Source organism: Hippichthys cyanospilos, chromosome 6, assembly GCF_059441005.1.
Source record: "Hippichthys cyanospilos isolate Australia breed blue-spotted pipefish chromosome 6, RoL_Hcya_1.0, whole genome shotgun sequence".
Taxonomy (NCBI): domain Eukaryota; kingdom Metazoa; phylum Chordata; class Actinopteri; order Syngnathiformes; family Syngnathidae; genus Hippichthys; species Hippichthys cyanospilos.
Window position 1 is genome coordinate 17,035,437 of NC_142374.1, and position 21,723 is coordinate 17,057,159.

At 39.1% G+C, this 21,723-nt stretch overlaps 1 protein-coding gene across 2 annotated transcripts; it reads left to right on the forward strand.

Annotated features, from left to right (window-relative positions):
- The first annotated feature begins 2,728 nt into the window (after nt 1-2,728).
- stra6 (signaling receptor and transporter of retinol STRA6) lies at nt 2,729-21,179 on the forward strand. 2 transcript variants are annotated; one of them, XM_088417051.1, is made up of 18 exons: nt 2,729-2,800; nt 2,915-3,238; nt 4,366-4,432; nt 5,966-6,048; nt 7,667-7,800; nt 8,989-9,155; nt 10,114-10,239; nt 11,856-11,926; nt 12,412-12,491; nt 12,569-12,630; nt 12,766-12,928; nt 12,996-13,071; nt 13,302-13,435; nt 14,160-14,277; nt 14,442-14,543; nt 14,997-15,160; nt 15,836-15,973; nt 20,801-21,179. In XM_088417051.1, the coding sequence occupies exons 2-18, from the start codon at nt 3,168-3,170 to the stop codon at nt 21,016-21,018; spliced, it is 1,974 nt and encodes a 657-aa protein (XP_088273177.1). In that variant the 5' UTR covers nt 2,729-2,800; nt 2,915-3,167; the 3' UTR covers nt 21,019-21,179. The 2 variants fall into 2 exon arrangements, with proteins under 2 accessions (XP_088273177.1, XP_088273176.1); XM_088417050.1 differs by lacking the exon at nt 2,729-2,800 and having other exon boundaries at nt 2,841-3,238.
- The last annotated feature ends 544 nt before the right edge of the window (nt 21,180-21,723 follow it).

Consider the following 21,723-nt stretch of genomic DNA (forward strand, 5'->3'; position numbering starts at 1 on the left):
ATAGGTGTGGTTTTCTTACTTCCCATGAATGGGAGGCTTTTCAATTTATTGCCCGAGATCCCAGATGAATTTTCCCGCATCATAATTTATCCATTTAAACCTCCGATGTCCAGCATTACATTGACTAAGCATGACAATATAGCCTCAAAAGAGGAGTCGTCATAAATGTTCTTTTCATTAATATGTTTTATGAAACTCTACTAATCTAAACACAGCATTCTTATTAATTTGTGTAATGTTTAGTACGTATTCTGTACCAACCAGCAAAATCCATCTGTTTATTCATCTTGGAGGCGGCCATTTTGACACTGGTTAAAAAAAAAAAAAGTGCCTAATAGCTTAGGTAAAGGCCAATCACCACTCACCTGTTTTCTGTGTTTGGTCATGTGATATTCGCAAGCTGAAATAAATGCAATAACTTAAATTTGTTCCCACATCCACTACGTACAGTACACCTCAATTTTGTCTTAATATCCAAGATGCATACAACATTATTTTGGAAAAAACAAAGAAAAAAAAACATTTTTAGTCTTTGTAGTCCCTGTGTTGTTGCAGCATGATTATTGGTCAGGTGCAGCACTTTGTTTTGCTTCCTCTGAAAAGGTCTTTTGAGCCAGTTCCCCTAAACCTGATACAAATAGAGTGTCCAACACAATCAAAGTGCTTCTGTGTGATGTCATTAGAAGCGTTCAAAGCATTCTTTGTTCAGTGACCCCTTTATTTGACTGCTTTCTCATCCCCGAGCACATTCGATGTGGTGGCTTACTGTGCTTGAGAAACGACTGTTTCTCAGGGGTGCTGGGAAGGAAAGTTGTGTTGCTTTCTAAACTTAAGTGTGGCTGTAATCCTGCTATAATGAGTCGACATGACATGGAACTAGTGTTGCGAAACGGCCGCAGTCTCAGCACTGGGACAGCTCGCACCAAATCTGTAATAAACCATTTTTTATGTATAGGGAGGCTCTATCAACTGTTTAAAGTTGTGTGAATATTTTTGTCCTGTTCTTGGCAAAAGATTATAATCAGAGTAAAGCTGTTGCCATGACCTTTGGCCGTGGTCTGGCCACGTAATACTTAAACACTTTGGTTTTCCTTAAGTTGGGACACTTTTTCAAGCATTCCATTCCTCCTTTATATCGTTGTGAGCTCCAATTTAATGTTTATTTTCTGTTACTTTTATGCTATTTAGAGCATTACATTTGTCAGTTTTGCAACAGAAATAATAAATATTAGGACCAAACTGACAGGGATGTTATGGGGAGGAGAAAAGCCAATTAGAAATTAATCAGCTGATTAATTTTAAAAATGATAAACAGTATTTTTTTTCCCCACATGCATTTCAGTTCGTGTCAATTATATGCAAATTGCATTATCCACAGGCCGACCTGGTCCCTATTTACCGCAAATAGCAGGGGTCAACAGTAAATACGTATATGTATTGTTTAAAAAAAAAAAAAAAAGAAGTGGCGGCTCGGTGGTGCCCTGGTTAGCACGCCCGCCTCACAGTTAAGAGAGCTGAGCCCCGGCCTTCCTGTGTGGAGTTTGCATGTTCTCCCCCAGCCCACGTGGGTTCCCCCCACATTCCAATGGATGGACGTAAAAAAAGTTTAAAAAATAAAAAGGGTTTCCCAGAATGCATTGCAAAACATGCAGGACATTAATTCTGTGACTATTGCAATGTTCCATGAGAAAAAAAACCCTATGAACTAATTAACCAACAGCCTCGTAAAACTGAATCTTTGACGTCTATAGCCGTCAATGGTAATGAATGAGTTAGTAAAATGAGAAGAACTTTGAATCACAGTTATAGGGATAACCTGATAACACATTTCTAGCTTTAAGACACTCAAAACAAAAACATTAAAGCAAAAATAACCTGATTTGGGTTAAAAATTCGCTGATTGACTGTCTGAAGTGCAGTACGGGTAGTTTGAACAATTTGATCCAATTTGGGTTACTTTTTTTTTTTTTTACTTCAAAGTTCTAAGAATGTACTAAATACTCACCAGCAATTTAAATAAGTCCGACCACAGTTTAGAACCAATGCAAAAGCTACTTGTTTGTCAGAAATATTTCAGAACTTTGTCACAAAAGAAAGATGTCAGTATTTATTTTAAAACACTAAATTAAACTGAGGATTTTTTTCAAATGCAGTGGTGCCTTGACTTACAAGCTCCCCAGCTATTGTGGTTTTGCAATGTAATGTATTATTATCACTGAATAGAGAAAATTGTATTCAGTATTTGTGAATTGGATCTTATTAACTGTACCTCATGTTGAGTGTAGTATTCTATATATCACAATGAATGCATCTCTGTATTCTTTTGCTAATTGTGTGCCTCCCTTTGTATTTAGACAATTTTGTACGTTCATAATTACTCTTCTCTGCTAAATGTTGGCCAACATAAATGCACAATATCACAGTTGAAAAGTTACACTAACCCACTTTCCAGGGTTCATTAACGGTTTGAAGGATCATGTGTTTAAACAATATTCTGGCTCATTTTAACGTCTTTAATGTAGACTAAATATTGACTATTTCAATGACTAAGGAATTTAAATAATAATTTATCTGCTGAAGCTAAAGGGCCAAGTTCAATGAACTTGTTCTTGATCCTTATCAAAGTGTGCGGCTCTTTTATCAACGCAAGGCTGGGCCACGTCTTAAAAAGACGTACTGTTATCATGTTGGAAGGCCACATAGCGTGCTTCATCGCCACAGTCCCAGCTGTGCATAACTGAGCACACCTGACTGCAGCAACACGTCCGACAACACAACCTCACAAGTAGATGTAATCCCAGTAAGCAGCAGGTGGCCTTCCAGATTGGCTGCCCATTTCTCTACTTATTCCCTCCTTTCACACACACACACTCTTACACCCCCTATCCCCTCTACCCCCTCACTCTTTCCGTAGACTTCCAGCGTGGGCCTTTTGCGGGGGGACGAAGTACGCGGCGGCCCGCAGTGACTGGAACACCGTGCGGAACGCAAAAGTACCAGGACACCTGAGCTGACCCAACGCTAGGCAACCAGGACGCCTCCGCGGCAAAAACTTGGGACTTGGCACGGGATTGCTTCTCATTATCACAGCAGTGTGCCGCTTGGAAATTTTGAAGAGAAGTCATCCCGGTGCAAACTTTGGAAGTGTTTGAAGACGAGACGGTACAATGGATAAGGATGCTCTGCTGGACTATGAGTACCCAGACTATGAACCTGTGTCCAAGAAGATAAAAATAGAGTGAGTGAAATGACTTTTGCTTGCGGTGTTGCTTGAATTTGAAGTATACAAATGTACAGTGTATCGACTGAACAAGCAGGATTGAAATATTAGTCGTGTTTTGGAAAATTTTGTGTCAGAGTGAAGCTTTGTTCATAGGCAGCATCCTTTAAATAAACATAAGAATTGTTCACCACAGGTGACAAAAAGGATGAGCTCAAAATTTATTTGATCAGTCATTCAATCCCACAGTGATAGTTTTCTTTAGACCTAGCCACTCTGAATTGCCCAAATTCGATCAGCTGTTTGTGTAAGTGTAAAGGGTAAGTCGACCCCCAAAATGTCTTCACAATATTATGTTCTATGTGTCCACAATAGTCTAAATATGGCATTCCAATTAATCTTGTGATTGTGGAATATAAACTAAACAGGAAAAACCCACTCATGTTAATCCATCTCAGGGCTGGCCACATCGTCATTTGCTATTGGCTGACGATAACCAAAATATCACTATTAAACATTTTTACTTAAGTAAGCACCGATTGCGATGAAACTAGGGCTATTTGTCAAATAGTCCAACATTTAAAACGTCACCTTAAATTATAAACTTGGTTGAGTTGTGGTGCTTTCTAGCTTTAATGTAGCTTTTTATTAGTTTTAGCCGCTTTGCCGTGTGTAAACAGTCTGATATCCTCTCTGTAGTTGTGAATTTTGACATTGCTTTAAGTGTACAAGTGGTTTGATGTGATGCCAGCACTTTCAGCGCGGGCCAAACTCCCAATTTGGCTCAATGTTTGCACAGGTGAGAGGCTGTTGTCAACCCTATCCATCCTGGATGTTTGTAACGTGTATTCCGTGAGATTTGCTTGGAATATCAAAGCAGTAATGACTTCCACATGACCAGGCATTCTTGTTCTCGTAGTGAACGGAAAGGTGAACATAGGGATCGCTTGTTTCCTGCGTCACGCTGATAACAATCCGGTTAAATGCAAATCTCTGCTACAGGATTTTAGCTGCCACAAAAGGTCCTGATGGTGACGTGTGAAAGGTTTAGTGAGGTGCAGGCCTGCTCACTTACTCAAGGCCTTGTGTTACAACACATACTAATTGTTCTAATTTCTTTGTGCATGTGTGTGTTCCTTTTTTAGAATCATTTCTCCATGTGACCCCACTGCAGATGACAAGTTATACCACATATGCATCAGCGTAGTCTCAGTGAGTGTCTTTTTCATGTTGCACTGCTTGCTTGACACGCAAAAAAAGTAACCGGAACTTTGAAAACATACCTTAGCAGGATCATGTCCATTTGGTATTTTATTTTGGACCTGACCTATTAAATAAGTCAATTAAGATCCTTCAAATGGCGGCCCAAAATTACCAGCCAAATGGCCAATATTTGGAGATTATTTTAGCTATTTACATACATGTACTTTAAAATAATAAATAATAATAATATATAAAATATGCGAATCAAATATACTGTTTATGTCCTTATGAACAATTTACAGTAGTTTTATATAAATCACATTGGTGTCATTATATATCATATGTCAATCTAATTCAATAACTTTTTATTCTTAAATATATAGCATGAAATTTGTCAGAGCTCATTCTGCAAACCTGTCAATCAAACCGAAAAAAAAATCTTTTACAATTGTTGGAATGATTGTAAATATGTGTTGATAGATGAACCTGACAACAAGCAATGACTGGGTGAGGAAGATGTGCAAAAATTTGACCTGGAAGTCACGACTTTAGACACACCCTCATCACAGTTCATTAAAATACATAAATAAATAAAAATAAGACATTGTGCAACATAAATTAAGCATAAATATGTTAAATATGACAGCCATTCAACTAAGCATAACTAAAAAAATATTTTGAAATTTCATGTCCTCATAACATCATTAACTATGCCACGCAATGCATACTGTAAACTGCAATGTATTCTTTTTTTTTTTTTTTTTTTAATTAACAATAATTTTCTCTCAAACCCTGGTATTTGCAGGAATTGGTACTAGGCCGGCCCATGAATGGTGAAAATCCACATATGACTGACACCTATTAAAATGCATTGTTTGAAAACAAATGCTATTTTATTCATTAACATTTTTTAAAAATCTAATTGGCTGTTTAATTAATAGTAAATAGTTGATATTTTGTCACGTGCCTCATGTCACAACCAATCACGGCTCCACTTGTGAACGTCAAAAAACAAATGAGCCGTAATTGACCATTATCAGGGCCCCTTAACACATATTCAGTAATGTCATTTTCAGTCAACAGCAAGTGACATAATGCGTTATTAAATGTACATGACAAACTATTAAGTTATCAAATAAATTAAAGACAAAAATATAAATATTTTACTGCCGCAAATGATTTAAGTAAAGTATCCCCTTTCAAGCTAAGTCCTGAAGCTTAGAACTTTACTACTTTTGACAAGTCAGTGGGCAAACGTTTGTGCATACAGTTCCAACTTAGAGCTTGTTTTTTTTTTTTTTCTTGCCATGTGCTGTGCCTGTGAAAGGTCACTGAACTCTCACTGGTCAATGATCTTGACTAATGATATTTCATTCAGCCCATATCCATGGGGGGCACTAATAAGGCCCAGCTTTTTGTGTTCTCCCCACTCCATCCATTCCACTTTTTTTGCATGTGTCTGACACATTGTGGTTTGAACATGACTAAAGTCGCTGCTACTCTGGCCAATCTACTTTAACACTAATGTATCTTCTCCTCTAGCTTGTCGTCATGGTGATACTTGCAGTCTTAGCAAGACGCACAAAAACGGGCACACAACAGAAAGGACTCCCAGGTTTACTCAGGTGAGGCGCTAACAAAGTTCTGATAAGTACTCAATGAGTCGATCGCAGTCAACCGGTCGATCGCGAAGGTAGTATTAGTAGATCGCATGACATGAAAAGAAGAAGGAAAACACAGGCACAAACAACAGAGTTAAAAGCTCAGTGCAGATTTACATACAGTACATAAAAAAGCACTTCTGTGAATATATATATATATATATATATATATATATATATATATATATATATATATATATATGCGGTAGAAGATGGCGTGGTGACGTCATGCTACGAGCATGTGCCTCTGCATTTTCGCTCTCAATGTGGCCAATCAAAATTACGTTGCTCTCACTATAGTGTCACTGATAAAACAATAAAACTCAGTTTCAATCATTGAGTCGTGCCATCGTAAAGATATCTTGCGTGCTTTATAGCATTCATTCGAAATAACAATGTGCTTTACAATAGTAGCCACTTACGACTCTGTCTGTAATACTGATGGACCAGGCATTGCACTTCATATTGTGTTATTGTTAGTGTTGCAGTGCCTTGCTGAAATGTTACAACTGTCAATTCATTCCATGTTAAGCCTGCACATTAATTGAAATTTAACCTCACTCAGTATGGTAACAAATATCTGTTTACCACATTTGCCCCAGTGGCTTATTCACAACTAGGCGAATTTGACTCAGCAGCTAATGAGCATACAAGTTAAGAAACTTCTCAAATTTGGCTTTTTGAAGTTAATGACGTTACCTTGTAAAGCAGGCATGTCCAAACCAGGTCCTGGAAGGCCACCTATCCTGCATGTTTTTGATGTTTCCGTCGTCCAATGCAACTGATTCAAATGATCAGGTTTGTTGTCAGGCTTCCGCTGATCTTGTTGATGAGCTGATCATTTGAATCAGGTGCGGTGGGAGGACAGAAACCTCCAAATCATGGCGCATAGGCGGCCCTCGAGGACTGGGTTTGGACATGCCTGTTGTAAAGTATCTGTTTAAACTGGAAGTAGAGGCCTATCTACAGTATTTGTTCTGCTTGAAGGGGTAATCAAAAAAAAAAAAATCCTCGCCATGTTTGTTCTATGCTCGAAATATCTTATTATGATTACTGCTGAGTTTGTGGAATAAGAACGACGCCTCAAAATTCACCAGTTTTTATCCATTTTGTTTGCGAACAACACATGGCCAAACTCACTATTGCACATTAGCTGAGCCCTGAGCAACTCTGATGTCATTTTATCTCAACAAAAAGTGACAAAAAGCTGGCCCTTGAGATGGATAAAAACAGGTGGATTTTGCTGCTTAATTAATATTCCATGCACACAATACAAATCATAATCCTGTGCTTGTGGAGACACATTGAACACATTGTAATTCAGATTTAGAGGTCTTTTTTTTTTCTTCAAACAAAAAAACTGATTTTAAGGGAAACCCATGTGTCTACAAAAATGAATAATGTCTCAAACGATTTCACTGCACATTGTGACAGGAGGTCACTCAGAAACATGAGGTTAAAACCTCAAAATTACCAAAAACACTGATGGATCTTTTTCATTATGTCCGCTCAGTAATCATCTCAGCTGCGTGTGACGGTGCTGACATGTGGGCTCTAAATACCTGCCACTTGGTTTCCACAGTCCAGTCAACTTCCTGGACCATACCCAGCACAAGGGCCTGGCTGTGGCTGTGTACGGCGTGCTCCTGTGCAAACTCTGCGGCATGGTCATTTCACCAAACCCTCTGCCCTTCACGACGGAGGCCGAGAACAAACGTGAGATCAGTTTTGTACTTCCTCCACCCCACCCCGTTGTCCTTGTTTGTTTTTCCGTGCAGCGCAAGCCTGTGTGAGATAGCAGGCCATTGTTATGTCCTGTAACATTGGAAGTGAACGTTGCACTCATGCCTTATTGTTGCTCCGTTATGTAATTGGATTGTTTTCCTTCCATGGATCTGTGTTGTTTTCGACTTAAGGATTGGATAATGAGCTGTTTCATTTTTCAAATGAAATTATATAAGAATTCAAGGAAAGTTGTCAGTTCTTACACTTTGCACAATCCCCTCCTAAAAACACAAAGTTTAATCAGCGGAATAGGTTTAACGCAGTGTGATTATCCGGTCAATCAGAGTTGGCTATGCACTGACAGTATAAGTCATGGGATGCTGTGCATTCATTACTTGATGTTACAGTTCCCGTCAAAAGTTTGGGAACAACGGTCTTACACCCATTGAGAGGTCAAGAAATGCAAGCTTTTGCTTCTTGATAATGCACCGGTGTGGACAGAAAGTCATTCCAGGTCAATCATACCTGTCATTGAGAGGTACACGTGTTGATTTACTTGTACTTAGTGTATAAAATCATGGTTAAGTTAAAATATAATAGCACCAGCAAACCAGTGACGATAAGTGGCTATAGAAAATGAATGGATGGATGAAAATGGATGTTCTGTAACAGTGGTGTGTGAAGTACCTACTTTAACACACACGTACGTATACATGCAAGATAAGGAGGCATCGTGGGGTCTGGAAAAGTAGCAGTTGGAGTACATGAAACAATGCTGTTGCACTAATGCATCAGCCAGTTTATCATTAGTTTATCTTACAAAAGTACCTACTGCCCACTTCTTTTTTCAATCTGGCTCACCAAGCATTATGTTATTGACACTTAGTCACCCCCCCAGAAACTTGAACTGTATTTCTCATTTATTTAAATTATTAAACGTCAAATAAAACATTTTAAATATTCGTTTACAAATCTTACACATGCTCCACCAGAACCAATGTATTTTATTCATTTATGATTATTTTGTTATTGAATTATATATATATATTTTATCTAAATGTGTTCTTGTATGAATAAAATATACAACTCATAAATACTAACTTCTTTTGAACTAAATATGAAATTATCCTCTTTTGAACTGGGTTTGTATGTTTCACACTTTGTCTGTTGCATCTGCAGAGAACTGGATGATTCTGGGAGTCTTCTTTTACCCCGCACTTTACTACCCTCTCCTGGCATGTGGCACCCTACATAATAAAGTTGGCTATGTGCTGGGAAGCCTTTTGTCATGGACGCACTTTGGTGTCTTGGTTTGGCAGAAAATCGAATGCCCGACGACACCCCAGGTATATACCAATCACTATCAATACAGCACGGAGAATGTTTGTTCATTTATACTATGTACACCGTGAAGGGAAAAACTAAATTCTTTTGGATTTAAAAAAAAAAAATCAGGACCAAACAGTATCATATGTCAGTTGTCTGTTATACAGGATACACAGGAGATAGGATTTCAACAGATAACTATCAGCCTTTGAAAGTGGATTTGTGGCTACCCGATGGAAGTTTTAATCTTTGCCCAGACTCACATATTTAGTAGCACATCCACATTTTTTCTTCTTCTTTTGCAATGAATGGTTCTGATTCAAGCCAGTTTGTTCCCCTGTCTGATGGTCTTAATTAAGAAGCTTTGTAACACTTAATCACTTTAGTGTGGCTCAGTGCCACTCGGGCTTTATTGAAAATTTTGTTCTGGTTGTCTCTTTGATAAAGCTCTTGGGATCATGTGCAAGGCTAAGCTAAATGTATACCAAAATTCAACTGCAGAACCTGTTGCTAAGGGAATTTGAGAAGGATTTATTTTAGAAATTTTGGTGACGGTAGTTTGCAAAATTAAACATGATGTTAATATGCTTTTTACACACACAAAAAAAATCCCTTTTGACTCAACAAAAGCATGGTCAACAAACATAACTTCAATATTCACTGCAGTGACCACTTTTACAATTGAAAAACTACACTGACTGGGCTCCCGCTATGGATGGATTGCGTCTCCCCATTTTGAAAACCTGTGTGTTATGGAATCTTCTGAATTCTTTTTAATTACCGGAGTTACAGATAATACACATTTAATACGCATTTAACCAGCAAAAATTCCATACGAAAGTCTCAACACACGCCTACAAAAAATAAAAATTACACACAAATGACCCATCACAGTAGTAATAATTAGGTCCATTCACAGTGGGAATGATTATTGTGTAATGAATGACCAGAACAAGTTGTTTTTTTCTCCCTTTTTAGATCCATAAATACTACTTGCTGTTCTCCAGCCTGCCCCAGATAGCTTGCTTGGCATTCCTTAGTTTCCAGTATCCTCTTCTCCTTTTTAAGGGCTTGAAAGGCACTGAAAAAAACAATGTTACTGAGGTAAGTCATGTTTATCTCACCATATCCTCGTGTAAAAGTTGTATTTTTGCGCCCGGCATGTTTAGTCTGCTTATGCACTATTTATAAAAGATTTACTGAGACGTACTTAAAAAAAAATCTCAATGTACATTGTGTATGAGACTTTTTCAGTCTATCGTGCTCTGACTCGGGTGTTGCAACGTGTCAACAGCGTAACTAGTTTAAGTAGATTTGATGTAATTGGCTTATGTTATGTTTTTGATAAGATTAGGGAAGGGTTGCTGCGTTTTTTCACCCAGGAAACACAATGGCACTTTATTTTATGCTAATCTTGACATAGGTTAGACAAAGCTGGCGTGAGGCGATTGTACCCACTCCCCACATCCACCTTCAAAGATATCACCAAATTACACCAACACAATACCTTATATAATAGAAACACATGACTGTAGTGAATTGGTATCGGTTAAGAATAAAAAAAAATATTGGGTGATGTGTTGTGTCCTTCTCCACAAGCATGTGCATACATAGTATATCATTGTTGTTAGGCAAAAAATATGTCCCCTCAAAAAAGGTCAATTTATTTTTTCAATATAAATGGTCAATAGAAATTAATATAAATGGTTACTCAGTTGGTCCCTGGGTAATCAGTTATTTTTACCAACGCCAGTCTAAAATATTCAAAATACTGAAGCTTGAGAGCAAATTTGTTAATTTCCTCAGACATTTCAATTACCGTATTTTCCGCACTATAAGGCACACCGGATTATAAGGCGCACCCTCAATTAATGACATTTTAAAACTTTTTCGTATACAAGGCGCACCGCATTATAAGGCGCAACAGTAGAAGCAGTCAAACTTTATTTGTAGATTATAAACCAGTTGTCTGACAACTCCTTTCACTCCCAAAATGAATAAACAACTGTCTTATGTTTTATTTTATTAGTATTTCCGTGACAGTTTATCTTTTAACAGCAAGGTATAACATGTCGTCCAACATTTGTATCAGGAAACATTTCCTCCAGTGCAATCACAATATAGTAACACTCAAAGTAATAACAATAATAACTCAAATAATAACTCTAAACTCTCTATAGCATAATAACTCAATGTCAATATGACCAAACTTTTTCAACTGTAAACACATAAAAGAAACAGGTAAAGCTTACTTAATCAGTTCATTCCCCATCTACCAAACCCAATCTCAATATTGATCCATATATAAGGCGCACCTGATTATAAGGTGCACCATCAGCTTTTAAAAAAAAATAAGGCTTTTGGGTGCGCCTTATAGTGCGGAAAATACGGTACCTGGGACGTGCAGGAGCCTTGCAGCATTATGTTGCCTCAAAATTGAGAGTATGTTTTACAAATAAAAGTATTACTCGTAGGTTTGATACATTTGAGCAAGCCTTGTTTTGTCAAAAATTGATAGCTACCCTGAAGGAAGCTTGTCACAACAAAGTTATGACTCTTGAATATTGTAAAAGACTTGATGATTTAAAAATTGCGAAACCTCAATTGTTTACTCTTATAAAATATTAACACCCTTTTGTGTCGTTAGAGGCTTGTTGCTGGCGGATTATTTTGCTAAATAAATGAGTATTTGTCTTCTTTGTTCAATCTTACATTTTTAGGATCTAAACAGCAGCTATTACAGAGACTATGTGAAGAAACTCCTCAAGAAGAAGAAGGACACAAAAATCAGGTAGGACTGCCTATTACGGGTACCTTCTACTTGCTGTATGTCCTCAATTATGCTATGTTTTTCATACGGAAAAGTTAGGCCTCCAATTCATATCACGTGAGTGCCTTTTTTCAACATATGCAGCATATATTGCGCTTCAAACTAAAAATACATACGGCGTAGTTTCAATTCAGCAGATAGAGCGCACACATTCCCCCCAAAACTAAAATAAATTAAGTAAATACAGGATCCGACTGTGTGGGGTTGTCTTGCTTGATAGTGCACAGATATCCAACAAGAGTAAACATAAAACAACTGGCCTTTTTTTCTTGCCAAATTGTCATTCTCAAGTCAATTCTTCAACATCCTCCAATGGAAATGAATAACTGAAAAAGGTTACAAAGTCACAGTAGGAGTAAAGAATAGGTATTTTTGTCATTTAAATGCAAACAATCTTTCCAATCAATGAGCATAATTGTCTGATTGTTTTTCATCTTCGACTGCAGCATATCAAGCACGGAGACCCCAAAACTGCCTCAAAGAATAACGGATGCTGTTAAGTCTTACATTTATACACCGGAAGAAGGTAAAGCGTCCCTTTGGTTTTTCTGTCATGTTTGTGTCCTCCTGACAACAGCACTGACTGCGCATCTTTCTAAACAGCTTTTAGGTTCCCCTTAAAGTTGGCCATATCTGGTGTAGTGTCATTTATCACACTTTATCAGGTAACTGATATTTACAGTGATGCCACGTTAAGTGCTTTTCGAAAATCTGCGGGATGATGGGAAGAGTTATTTCCTCTCCTACTGTTTTATTGGATTACTGCATGACATGATTGAAACAAACGTTTCATATTTCAGGTCAGTCTGCTGCTAATCATGGCCGTGGTGCCTTCACTCCAAATTGCTCGCATGGGAGTGGATGAAGACATTGCCAATGTTTTGGCTGGCTTCAGGATCGTGCTCTCTCCGGACAAACACGAAGTGGTTCGAATAGTGGTCCACTACATGTGGTGTGTGGAGGGTGAGTGAGAAGAGAGACAAAAAAAAAATGAGCACATTACTGACATTGCATTTATCTTTTTGGGCAGTGTGCTACATCTCGGCAATGACTCTGTCAACCCTCATCAACTTGGCAATGTTCATGCGATCCATGGTCCTCCATCGGTAGGACCAGACTAAAAAAAAATGTTTTCTGTCCTTCTTTGTCAGTATCATACAACAGCACGTATGGGTATTATTCTAACATAATGGAGTCGTAATCTTCTAGACAGGCAAAAAAAACATTTGTTCTGCATGAACTGCTGCAAGATGTGAAAATGGCTATTAAAATGAATGAAACGGTCTGCTATTACAGAAAATTGCTCCCCTTATGCTGTGTGACTTTTATTCTGCAGGTCCAACCTAAAGGGGCTGTACAGAGGTGATATTTATCATGTTTATAACTGCCAGAGAAGTATTCGGGCTTCCCGGCCAGCGCTGGTCTGCTGGATGGGATACACCAGCTTCACGGCGGCTCACGTCTGTGTTGGTATGCTTGAAAGATGAAATAATACAAACACATTAGAATAGAACTAACAGTTATTTTGATATTTGTTTATTTTGTCAGTCAATTGGTGAGATTATTTTTAAATGAACATGTTTTTCATTTCCATGCTTTAATTTGAATCTGTTATTCTTTCAAATTGACATGAATTAAGAATGATTCGGTTACTGATTTGATCAGACAATACTCAAAAATGTTGATCAATGTTTTCCAAGTTAAAAGCAAGTTTTATTTCAGATCATCAGTCTAATTTCATGGAAGGGAGAACGAAGATTTGTTGTTGGAAAACTGAAATTGAGCTTGGACAAATGATAATGGGAAAACAAATATATCTGATTTAAAAAAAATCTGATTCTTCCATTGTTGAAAAATAATTACTTTCGAATCTATATGCATGGCAACAGCTGGTTCTTTAAAAAAAAAAGAAAATAATGTAATGCTATTTTGAAGATAATTTTTGTATAATTTACTTAAAAATACACCACATTTCTATACGCTATTTGAGCATATGCTAACACACACAAAATGCATATTACTGTGATTCTTCACCCCGAAAAAAAGTAAGACATTAAACTTTTAAATTCAAACTTCACTTAAGTAATGAAAACTGGCTATGTCACTGTCATAAGTCTCTAGTGAGTCTGCTATCTCATTTTAATTTTGTCTTTAAAGTCGGAAACATTCAAGCTGCCATCTCTCCTCTCTGTAGGCATGATTGTGCAAACCATGGTGTTCTTCCTCTGTCTTCTCATCGCCGTCTTCCTCATTATCATGCCCATTTTACACGGACAGAACTTGCTCCTCTTTCAAACCCTGTGGAGCATGTGGTGAGAACAAATATTGTAACTAATCAAGTATGAAATTAAAGAAATCTATTGGGAAGGAAACACAGCCAACAATTTGGTCTATGTGAGACAAATGCATTCTATTCTGGTGTGTTTCCTAATAAACATTACATGAAGTGTTTGGCTGTTGACTTTTTTTCCTCTAGGCCCTTCTGGCTGATGATTCTCCTGGCTGTGCTGATTCAGCATATAACTTCCAGGTTTTGCTTTATCAGAAGGATAGCTGGAACGCGAGACCTTGACAACAGGTAATGCAAAGTATTTTTGAAAACTAATGCAGGAAAACAAAAGTCCTTGTTTAGAATGACTATTTAGTATACAGTCGTCATGGGGGTGACGTTCCCTAAGTTCCCACTTTAGATGAAAAGTTAATCATATATTTGATAATATTTTTTAAAGTGTTATGATCCTCCCCACTCTCTTTATCTACCACATTCTCTACTGAATAATTTCTAATTGATTATGTTAGTATTCATCCCATCGATTGAACAATTGCATTAAAATTGATTTTGCATTATATAGTGTATTTTACCGTTGATAGGGACAGGAAAACCCCCACCATAAGTGAATTTCACAAAGTAGGATTCCCCTCCAGAGAGACAATTTATATACATAAAAAAAAATGTTTAAAATATGCTTCATAAAATCTCCTAAAAATAGGATGGAGGCCGAACAGGCATTCAGCTTCCTCTCTTTTCTAGGGGCAACCTCTACCTGCTGACCTACCTGCTGTTCCCAGTCAATGTTCTCATCGGAGTGCTGCTGGCAGTCTGGCGCATGATCATCACAGCCTTGTTCAACATTGTTCACATGGGACGCATGGATATCAGCCTTCTAAACAGAAATGTAGAAGCATTTGATCCAGGCAAGACAATATAAATATCGTACCCTAACTCTAACCCGGAATTGCTTTAGATGTCCAACCACAATATTTCCAAGTAGGCCTGCGACTACTGAGTATTTGTAGTATTCTGATATATACGAGAAATTTGGATTAAATATCGAGTTTTTGGATGAAAACATCCATCCATCTACAATGCCAAGTGTGTTCCGGAATGTACATCCTGCCCACATTGACTGCATTATCAACGTCAAGTTGAGTCCCTTTGAAATTTAAGCCAAGCACATTTCAAGTCTGAAAATTAGCAACTTAAGTCTGCTTTGAGCCATCAAGTACCTTGAGTCCTTCCAGCCTTTGCTACAGACATTAATAGCTGGAATCATATGAATTAGAAACAGCTAGTGTTCATATGTTGGTATGGAGCACTATGGTCTTTGTCCATTTCAATGGCCATGTTGAAAAGGAAGCAATTTTCACTGAGCAAACACTTTTGATATCTATATTTGATATCTGTATGCAGTGCAGCGCGAGGGACTCTAGTTGCACTCCCTTCTCGGAAATGGCTGCCGATTTTACATCTGTTGTCAGGAAAAGTGGGTGCTAAAAAAGGAGGGAAAAACATGATTGTATGGTCATTATGTGTGATTGCCTCAAAGCTAACGTTTTTTTTTCCATTCTCCACCTCCGGTGTTTCTGCAGCCTACCGCTGTTACGCTCATTATCTGAAGATTGAGGTGAGCCAGTCTCACCCTGTGATGAAGGCTTTCTGCGGGATGCTGCTGCAGTCTGCAGGCCAGAAGAACAATGTCGTCCAGAGGTCACGGGATGCCGAAGAAGGTGCGTGGCATCATAGGATACAAAACTGAGCTCAAATAGAGCATTTTTAGTAAATGCGTAATTGTAGACATTTTAATCCCATGATCTCATAATGTTTCTGAGCAGCAGAACAGGAGACGGATTTGTTTTAAAATAAATATCCAGTGGTGCAACAAAACCTTTTGGATTCATCTGAAGACGCGTTCAGCATTCAGCAGCAGGTCCATGAAACATAATCCCATCAGCACACTGTCTGGCACGCGCTGCAGAAATGAAAGGCGAGCTGATTTAATATGTGAACAGCAAATTGAGTCATGCGTGGAATAATTCACAGTCCTGTAGCTTGTGGTCTCAATAAAGTCTGTCATAAAGTATTCAGTGGTCCTATTGGTGGGCTCACTATGGCCAAACATGATCAGCAGTTACCATGTATTATTTAATACAAAGGACTACACCAGGATGGAGAATAAGTCACTGATAAATGAGGTTACTCAATAAAGTGACTTATCAACAAAGATACATCAGGGCCTTTTAGATGTAAAAATGTCCCAGCCTGTTTGATCCATTATGGATAATAATGATAATGTGTTATATTACATAGATGAATTCTTTTGGCGTCGATTACGCAGATGAGCTGTGCTAATTGCCTAGTTACTATTCATGTAGTCGAGGGACTGACGCTTGCAGTGTTAATGGTGAGACCTGTGTGTGTGTGTGTGTGTGTGTGTGTGTGTGTGTGTGTGTATGCATGTGTATTCATTACGCCAAGAGGATTAAAGTATGATTGCTTTCTATTATTACTCCTTTCATATCTGTATGGTCCTCTGAGGCTTTCAAATGTTATTGTTGGTTGTATACCGTGGAAGGGAAGAAACATGCCCTGACCAAAATAGATACACCAATTTTATTGTTTAAGTATTGTAAAAGATACATGCACAGACCAAAATATAAGGTAGGGGAAAGGATACACGCACACTGAGCAAAATATTCGGTAAACCTGGAAAGATCTGTAAAATCTGAGTCAGAATTTAATACTTTCAGGTCAAGAAATACCAGCCATAAAGCTGTCAATACAAGTCATTTTAGAACATAAAACATCAAAAGCTGTTATATCAAAGCTGAAAAAGTCACTTGAATATTTTAAAAATTTGTATTGTTCAGTATGGTTTGAAAGGCTCTAACATCAACTTGGTGGCACGGCTGATAACGCGCACATTTATACAGTACATCTGCAATTTGTTTTTCTAACCTGTGAAGTCCTTTGTGGTGATTCATGGTTATAGAAATACATTTGACTTGACTTGAAGTAAAGCATCGCGCCGCATAGGATTCTAGTAAACATTTTTTTAAGAATTTAAAAGCCTCTTAGGAGCCATTTGATGCAATTTTTAGCCAAAGCTCTCGATTCATCCGTGGATCTACGTTCCTTCCCTTACCTTTGGTTATTAGCTGAGGGTCATGACTGAAAGAACAAAATCTTATATATAAACTGCTGATATGAGATTCCTCTGCAGGGTGTGTGGGCTCTCCCTTAGCCAGAGTGTGAGAAGCTCAGTCATCTGGGAGGGGGGGACATCTGTGAGTTTCACCAATGCTCTTCCATATTGAGAGGAGCTGGCTGAGGTGGCCCGGATGCCTCCTAGAAATCTCGCATTTGAGGTGTTCCAGGCATATCCTTCCGGGAGGCCATGAGGGCCATCCTAGGGCACGCCGGACTGTTTCCCAGCTGGCTTGGGAGCACCTGGGGATCCCCCAGAATCTGCTGGATGAAGTGGATGGGGAAAGGGAAGCCGTTGGTCCTGCGACCCTACTGGGATGAAGTGATGGATGGATAGATATGGCGTTATATTTGTGCCACAATTACGCACGCGCGGAAAAAAAATGAGCGGAGAAAATCAAACTGAGCGAGCGAAAACAGATTTTGAGAGCAAGAAAAAAACAATTGAGCGCGTAATGATAAGAGTTTGAGCGCGTACCGATGGAGTTTGAACACAGAAAAAGAAATTGCTCGCTCAAAATTCCTTTTCGCTCGCTCGAGTCGTCCTCCGCGCTCGCTCAGTTCTGCTCACGCGTTACATTTGTGCCACAAAACCAGCCAATCAGAGCTTGTAAAAGCACTTTGATTGACACAGCTTAGTATCCAATGAGATTGCTTGTACGCTATCCGTTGACGCACTCTCGTTTGCCCTGTGTTCACCCGAAAAGGGCAAACGAGAGTGCGTCAACACGGACTTGGGCTGGAGAATTAATTTTAATATTATTATTATTATTACTGTATTGTATCATTTGACAGAAATACCTTGTTAGTTTTTGTACTTTAATAATATAAGCCCACCCCTCCCGCCCACGTCGATGTGACGCACTCTTGTTTGCTCGTTCCGGAGGAACACAACAAGCAATCTCATTGGATACCAAGCTGTCAATCAATGTGCTTTTACAAGCTCTCATTGGCTGGTTTTGTGGCACAAATGTAACGCGTGAGCAGAACTGAGCGAGCGCGAAGGACGACTCGAGCGAGCGAGAGCTCGATGTTGAGCAAACGCGATGTTGAGCGAGGGAGGGAGGAGTATCGCGAACGAGAGCGAGATGTTGAGCGCGAGAATGCTATTGCGAGCGAGCAAAAAGGAATTTTGAGCGAGAAACTTCTTTTCAAGAACTTTTTTTCTGTGCTCAAAATCTGTTTTCGCTCACTCAGTTTGATTTTCAACGCTCAAATTTTTTTTCCGCGCGTGCGTAATTGTGGCACAAATATAACGCCATGGATGGATGGATGGCTAAACAGCAGTAGATTCAACGCTTTGGTCTGTGAATCCCTCATTAAAATAATTAGGCCAGAACACCTTTTTTTGTGCCCTGATATATATGTAGCTGCATTTGCGCTATATCTTTTGGGAAACACTACGGATAGTATGATTGCACTCTGATGTTCTGCACAGTGAGTTAGTCACTCATTTATATATGGAAAAGCGGTAACATTACAACAGACAATCTCAGTGACAGGCAAGTTTTTTCTGAGGTAAAGAAAATAACGACACAAAATCAAGGTTCGCAGCAGCTTGGCTACTTGTAGTTTCCGTTGATCTCCTCTGAGATTTTGCCTGCCTCCACCCCCAGCGGAGGTTTGTTACTGTACTCTAGAACCACCTCAAAATCCTCCCTGTTGGACCTAGATAAGACCCAGGAATGGATTCCTTGGACACACTGCCCTCTGTTTCGCGGGCTTTACCCTGTGCCTCTGGGGGATCCCCCTTTTCCTTGTCTATCTCGTTGGGGTCAAAGTCTCCTATTATTTGCTCATTCATCTGTTCATGATTGGTTGCCTCCATGATGTAGGTCTTGCCTTGGTGTTTGCATCCGTAGAGAAGATAGTAGCAGGTGGGCAGGACCAGTAGGAAGATGCTAACTACCATGATGATCAAAAGGTAGGGGATCTTCTTTCTGGTTGTGAAAACCGTTTGGACTTGACAGTCTTGTCCTCTGTAGCTGAGACAAAGAATGTAGTTAGTTCCAGGTTGTAATCCGGTGAAGTGATATGAATTGATCCCCTCTTTGATGTAGGACCACTTAATGACAGAGCATCCGTTTTCGGTGTCCGCGCAGAAATACTATTTGGATCAGGTTTTTCCAAAGCCGACTTGAAGAGATTGACGGGCTCTTTAAACATCTCAGCATTTTCATTTTGGCCCAGGTGAGTGGCGGATTTGCTATGAACCAGCTGAAGTGGGTTCAGCTTGACCTTGATCTTCGTCTCAGTCACGTCCAGGGTGAAGTACTGCTTTAGGCTCATGTTGAAGGTGTGGTTGGAGACATATTCGCTTCCATCACGCACGCCACACTTACCGGTAAACACGGCGTCTTGAGAAACCCCTATCTCAAGGCCTTTGTCATGTTTGCCCGAGGGACCGTCATGAGACTGCTTGTAGGACGGGCGGCTCTTGTCCACCATGGAATCCACCGTATGTCTTTCGCTAACTTTCGAGGACAGTTTCGCCATATTCTCAGCCTTACCCACATCATTGACTGCAACCTGCATGGAGACATTCATTTTTGGTCCGGTCTTTTAAGGTCCTTTTTTTACTTTCAAAAAATTTTTTTTTCAAGTGTTTTGCTGAAAGAGGGTCCAAAAGGTCTGGTAGTAAGTAATGGATTGTTTTGAATAATTAAGTACTAACTGAACAGTTACTTTACCTATTAAAGTACAGAAGAAATCGGTTATATTAGGTAAAACTACTCAAATATGAAAGTTAAATGATTAGTTGATTAATTGGTACCAGGCTTTTTAGACACTCCTTTTTAGAGTTTAGACACTTAAGAAAATATGAAAAAAAAAACTATCTCAGGAATTGAAGGGGTTAAAAAAGTTTGAGTTTTTCTTACACTTTATTGACTTTATTATTAAATATCAACCAATTTAAAATGCATCTTGTTTGTAAAGAATAAGTTATGACTCTACTTAGCCAAAACATTGAACAACTGAACGTTTTGTGAAAAGAAATCTGGTGGAAAAGTCATTTTGACACAACTTACCTCTCATCCAATAGGAATGCTAGAAACGGCATCTTTTTCTGTTTACAGCCACGACACTTCTATTGGTTCTTGGGATTATGATATGGATTTTTTTTCTTTCCTGGGGCAAAAAAGAGGACTGAGGAAATCATTTCTAAATACATTTCAGACTGTCTAAATCAAATGCTTGAGCCTGGAGAGGTTTATCTCTGGCTACACAGATTTCTAATGAGGTTGGAACCCTTTCATGCCTCGATGTAGCGCCATCCCTCCTTGGTATTCATATGATATGTATAATGTGACTGTGGATATGAATTTGTATGCTACGGTATGTCTGTTCAGGTATCCAGCTGGTCCAGCAGGAGAAAAAGCACCTGAAGGTGTCCAGTGCCAAGCGGGCCCGGGGCCACTGGCAGCTCATCTACACCCTGGTCAACAACCCGTCAGTTGTGGGCACCAGGAAGCACTTCCACCAGCTGGTGGCCACAGAGAGCTTTGTGAATGGAAGCCTGAAAAAGGGCGGCAGTATGAAGGAGGCCGAGGTGGCCGCCTGCAACTGAACAATGAGGCCTGACTAGCGATGAATGTCTGAGTGAATGATGCAGTCCTGTTATTTTTCAACTCCTTGTGTAGATGCGCAGTTAGAAAGCAGCGCCTCTGGTAGAGAGCTTGTCCTCTTGTTCTTCTTTGTTCTGTGCATGCTCTTCCCTGGTGCGTAACATGGGTGGGGTGGTGGGGGGGGGGGGGGGGGGGGGGTCGCAGTCTCCAATTATTGGGAGGAGCTGGTGTAGGAACCATTCCATTATTGTGTAATCCTCCGAACAATACCACTTATTAGCCTCTCCTCAAAATTTAAGGCTAATCAGTATGAAGTCACTTCAGATCATGCAACTTGTGTGCCAAGCAGCATTTGAAGATTGTATTTATTCCGGACCTGACTATTTATACAATCATGTTTATTAACTAGGTTGTCGATTGCTCATTTATTGCATTTCAATTTTTTATGTGATTACAAATAAGGCATTGTGCATTGTGGACAAAAAACACTTCCTTCCTTTTCAACGTGCTGTAACCTCTCTGTTGCCCTTGAGAAATGGATATTTTTGCCACTGACATTTACTTGCCAAATGTCGAATTTTAAGTGAAAATCCCATGAATATCATTCAAATAAAACAAAAACAGGAAAATACGGCTTTTGTCGTCGGATCAAAACGACAGGGGCCGCGCACAATATTCTTCCCATATTTGTTGATAAATGCATAAGA

Bases quoted from the DNA above. Each gene is read 5' to 3' on its own strand.
- stra6 (XM_088417051.1), top strand. From the start codon at position 3,168: ATGGATAAGGATGCTCTGCTGGACTATGAGTACCCAGACTATGAACCT. The intron at 7,801-8,988 runs GTGAGATCAGTT...TTGCATCTGCAG, and splicing joins GACGGAGGCCGAGAACAAAC to AGAACTGGATGATTCTGGGA. The intron at 15,974-20,800 runs GTGCGTGGCATC...ATGTCTGTTCAG, and splicing joins GTCACGGGATGCCGAAGAAG to GTATCCAGCTGGTCCAGCAG.